The sequence below is a fragment of the Nematolebias whitei genome, chromosome 17 (genome assembly GCF_014905685.2).
Source record: "Nematolebias whitei isolate Nwh7 chromosome 17, NemWhi1, whole genome shotgun sequence".
NCBI lineage: Eukaryota > Metazoa > Chordata > Actinopteri > Cyprinodontiformes > Rivulidae > Nematolebias > Nematolebias whitei.
In genome coordinates, this window is record NC_056514.1 from 11,678,471 (window position 1) to 11,683,559 (window position 5,089).

Genomic DNA, 5,089 nt, shown 5'->3' on the forward strand with positions numbered 1-5,089 from the left:
TTCAGTTGGTGTGCAATGAATCTGAAATATATAAAAGTTTAATTTTTATCATTACATTATGGAAAATAATGACCTTTATCACAATATGCTAATTTTTTGAGAAGGACCTGTATGTGTGGCTGATCCAGTGTGGAAGGAGGGGGGGGGGGGCATTTTTGTCTGTTCTTTTTCTTTTCGTCTCTTTTTTTTTGTGCGTCTTCAAAAAACGTACTCAATAAAAAGACTTTGTTTAACCTCCTAAGACCTGAACTCATGCATACAGTATGTGGATGCCAGATCCTAGAAGGTTAAAAAAAAAAAATAATAATAAGAATATGGAAATAAATAATTCTTAGCAAACATGAAAAATATACTGCACTGGTAAACTGCAACCCACTCACAGGCCGGAATTTTCCATTCCGCACAAGAAGCTGAAGTTAGACGTCAGTAGAATAAACTGTGTGTGTGCTGTGCGACATCATTAGAACTATGATTGAAATGGATTCCATTCAAGTTCACAATAAAATCATCTTGAGGAACTGCACAAAAACATACATACAATAAAATTATCCAATTTGTAAATGTTTCCTAAGGAAGCCAGCAGATCACTTTGAATCGTCACTTCATCACAAACTACCATCCTGAGCAGCATGTTGGTGAAAGTGGAAAAAATTACTCCTTTTGAACAGGAAGAAACCTCCAGCAAAACCAGAGCTAAGCTGGGTGTCCATCTGCTTTGGCCGGATGGTGTTTGTTTCTATTTTCCATATAAAATATGAATTCTTCAGATATAGAAATCAGTTAATTCTGCTTTTACTGTTTGAAATTGGGTGTCTGCTTTGATGTTGTTCTCAGATTTACAGACAAAAAAAAAAAAAAAAAAAAAGAGTATGTGTAAGTGATATGTGCTGCCTGCCTGTGTGCTCCGGTCCATCTCTGATGACGAAGAAGTCAATGATTCTGGAGGTGAAGTCCAAGGCCACGTGGGTTTTGCTGTGGATCACGGTGATACAGTGCCTGTCCCCATAGCTGGCCCTAGGCATGCCACCGCTGAACAGCAGGAATGGAGGCCTGTACAAACACTCAGTTCAGTCCAGTTTACCCTCGGGCTAATGAGTAATGACATGTGAGAATACATCTCATGAAAACAAGGTGAATCATTAAAAAAACAAATGAACAAAGAAAACATACCCTTCTGCAGTGGGGAGCTGAACAATTTTTGTAATAGCCTTGCAGGGGAAATGTCCTGTGGTGAGAAAAGTACAATTATTAGAAATATGACCTATAAATCAGTAACATTAGATTTAAAGAGCATTCCCCTCTTACCATAAGGAATGTCTGATTTTTCCTCCTCCTCATCATCATCGTCCCAACCCCCCACCCTCCACCTACAGTAGCTGCCATCACTGTGAGAGCTCAAGATGTAGCTTCCATCTTCAGTCCACCACATGCTCTCCAGTTGCTTTGGTAGCAACAGAACACAAAGAAAACAATGTCAGAATGTTGGGTGGAAGTTACTGTGGACAGGATCCAGTCTGACAGGTACCTGCGTAGCAGGAATGTGCTGGATGAAACACTGCTTGTCCAAGTCCCAGATGACCATGAGACCTCGACCAAATCCTATAACAACCTGACTGGGGTTGGTGGGGTTCTCATGGAGAGCCTCCACATGTTCCAAATTCCTTCGACCAATGTAGTCACCAGGTACGCTGGAGTTAGAACAAAGAAATAAGGTAAAGATGATAAAAGAAGGTGCAGGACAAAATAATCTGCAGAGAATTGGTGAAATGTGTTGAGAGCCACAACAATCCTCATTTACAATGATTTTAAGAACTTCAGTTAGGGATGTAACAAGATATTATGAGTATAAAACGTTGCAAAATTTCTTATCAAGCACAAAATTCTCTTGCAAAGCATTATCTAGTTCAGACCTGGGCATTGTATGGCCCCAGGGCCACATGTGGCCCTTTGGTTGACTCTGACCGGCCCCCGTAAGGGGAATTACAAAATACATATGTAAACAAATGAAGTTAACCAAATCCAGATATAGATCCTCTCTCACTGATGATGTCAGCTTTGCTTCACATCTCCACCTCAGACCTTCAACCTGACTTTAACATTTCCATTAAAGCCCAACAGAGACTAAACTTCTCTCACTAAACAAGAAAAAAGAACTGAAAAACACCAAATGAGATGTTTAGACTACAAATGTAGGCACGTAAAGAACCGGGACTCAAAATCACAGTTCAGTGACGATCACTATTATATGATGTTTCATAATATTTGGAGTACAAAGACAATATTGTGATATATTTACAAAGCTAAGAACTTTTTCCAGCAGTATATAAAACTCGAAATGAGTTTTGGGGTGAATGTGACTGAAAATGATCATTAATATAACGTCACAAATGGTAAAAATGTTAACAGTTTAACATTGTACTGGGAAATTTAATTGAATAAATGACATGTTTTGTAAGGAAACCTCGCTTTTTCGTTGCTTAATCATAACAAATACTCTTACCAGCTTGTTAAAACAGTGCTATGTACTGCTTTTAATAATGAAATACTATTATTATGCAGTATTGAGTTAAGTTGAAATCAGGTCTCTCTTGTAAATGAGTCCTCGAGGCTCAATGGGATTTACCTGTAGAAATAAAGAAATAAATGCAATAGAAATAAAGGTTGAATGAAAAAGTCATTTGTGCCAGCCCTCCACAATATTTGCCGTTTCTCATGTGGCCCCATGGAAAAAACAAATGCCTACCCCTGATCTAGTTGCTTCACCCGCACCTTTGTAGCTACAGTGCACCTGGAAAGTATTGACAGTGCTTCACTTTTTTCACATTTTATGTTTCAGCCTTATTCAAATTGTATTAAATTAGTTTCTTTCCTCAAAATTCCACATACATTAATTATCTCATTATGACATTGTGAACCAAGTTTGAGATTTTTGTAAAATTGTTAAAAACAGAAAACTATAAAAACACATTTATATAAGTATTCAGTCTTTGCTTAATACTTTGTTGATCCACATTTGGCAGCAATCACAGCCTCCAGTCTTTTTGAATATGATGCCACAAGCTGAGCACACCCATCTTTAGTTTGTCCCATTCTTCTTAGAGGTACTTCTCAAGCTCCATCAGGTTGGATAGGAGACGTCTGTACAGCCATTTTCAGATATTTCCAGAGACGTTCAATCAGATTCAAGTCTGGACTCTGACTTCAGAGTCAGAAGTGATTCTTTATTGTCGTTTATTGTCTTTATCGTCATAATTTTGTTCGCACCACATGTACCACATGTGGTGCGAACAAAATTATGTGCACAGGGTCCCAGTTACATCCAACAATAAAATGCAAAAGAAAAATGATAACATCTAAGATATGAACTAAAAAAAACAAACTAAAATACAATAAGCACTAAAAGCATTACATCGAACAGCAGCACGAACATGAGTCTGAGTCTGACTTGGCCCCTCCAGGACATCTACGGTCACTCCTATGAGATCTTGGCCATGTGCTTTGGGTCAATGTCCTGCTGAAAAATGAAGCGTTGCCCCAGTCTGAGGTCAAGAGTGCTCTGGAGCACGTTTTCATCCAGAATGTCTCTGTACATTGTAGCATTCATCTTTTCCTCTATCCTGACTGGTCTGCCAGTTCCTGCTGCTGAAAAACATCCCCACAGCATGATGCTGCCACCACCATGCTTCACTGTAGGGATGGTATTGGCCTGGTGATGAGCTGGTTTCCTCCAAACACGACACCTGGCGTTAAGACCAAAGTTCAATCTTTGTTTCATCAGACCAGAGAATTTTGTTTCGCTTGGTCTGAGAGTCATTCAGGTGTCTTTTGTCAAACTCCAGACAGGCTGCCATGTTGCCTTTTATTAAAAAGTGGCTTTCTTCTGACCACTCTACCAGACAGGCCTGATTGGTGGATTGCTGCAGAGATGTTTGTCCTTCTGGAAGGTTCTCCTCTCTCCAAAAAGGAACGCTGGAGCTCTGACAGAGTGACCATTGGGTTCTTGGTCACCTTCCTGACTAAGGCCCTTCTCCCCCGATTACCAAGTTTAGATGGACGGTCAGCTCAAGGAAGAATCCTGGTGGTTCCAAACTTCTTCCATCTATGAATGATAGAGGCCACTGAGCTCATTGGGACCTTCAAAGCAGCAGAAATGTTTCTGTATCCTTCCCCAGACTTGTGCCTCAACACCTTCCTGTCTTGGAGATCTACAGACCATTCCTTTGACTTCATGCTTGTTGCACTCTGGCATGCAATGCACAGGTGTGTGCCTTTCCAAATCAAGTCCAATCAACTCAAGTCCAATCAACTGAATTTACTACAGGAGGACTCCATTTAACTTGTAGAAACATCTTAAGGATGTCTGCATTTGAGCTTAATTTTGAGCTTCATTGCAAAGACTGAATACTTAAGTAAATGTGATTTCTTAGTTTTCTATTTGTAATAAATTTGCCAAAATCTCAAAAAAATATTTTTTCACATCGTCAACGAGGTATTATAGGTCCTTCTCAAAAAATTAGCCTATTGTGATAAAGATCATTATTTTCCATAATGCAATGATAAAAATGAAACTTTCATATATTTCAGATTCATTGCACACAAACTGAAATATTTCAGGTCTTTAATTGTTTTAATACTGATGATTATGGCATACAGCTCATGAAAACCCAAAATGCCTGTCCCAAAAAATTAGCATATTTCATCCCACCAATGAAAGACAAGTGTTTTTAATACAAAAAACGCCAACCTTCAAATAATCATGTTCAGTTATGCACTCAATACTTGGTCGAGAATCCTTTTGCATGAATGACTGCTTCAATGCGGCGTGGCATGGAGGCAATCAGCCTGTGGCACTGCTGAGGTGTTATGGAGGCCCAGGATGCTTCGATAGCGGCCTTAAGCTCATCCAGAGTGTTGGGTCTTGCGTCTCTCAACTTTCTCTTCACAATATCCCACAGGTTCTCAATGGGGTTCAGGTCAGGAGAGTTGGCAGACCAATTGAGCACAGTAATACCATGGTCAGTAAACCATTTACCAGTGGTTTTGGCACTGTGAGCAGGTGCCAGGTCGTGCTGAAAAATGAAATCTTCAT

The 5,089-nt window shown here is 39.6% G+C and overlaps 1 protein-coding gene across 1 annotated transcript in view; it reads right to left on the reverse strand.

Moving 5' to 3' along the window:
- Positions 1-250: 250 nt before the first annotated feature.
- Positions 251-5,089, reverse strand: part of LOC119424122 (LLGL scribble cell polarity complex component 2) — a 16,039-nt gene continuing 11,200 nt past the window's right edge. The window contains exons 6-10 of the mRNA XM_037691590.1: positions 1,526-1,688; positions 1,306-1,441; positions 1,171-1,225; positions 896-1,050; positions 251-279 (exon numbers count right to left, since the gene is read on the reverse strand). Of these exons, the coding sequence (XP_037547518.1) occupies positions 251-279; positions 896-1,050; positions 1,171-1,225; positions 1,306-1,441; positions 1,526-1,688 (538 nt within the window). The remainder of the gene's footprint in view (positions 280-895; positions 1,051-1,170; positions 1,226-1,305; positions 1,442-1,525; positions 1,689-5,089) is intronic.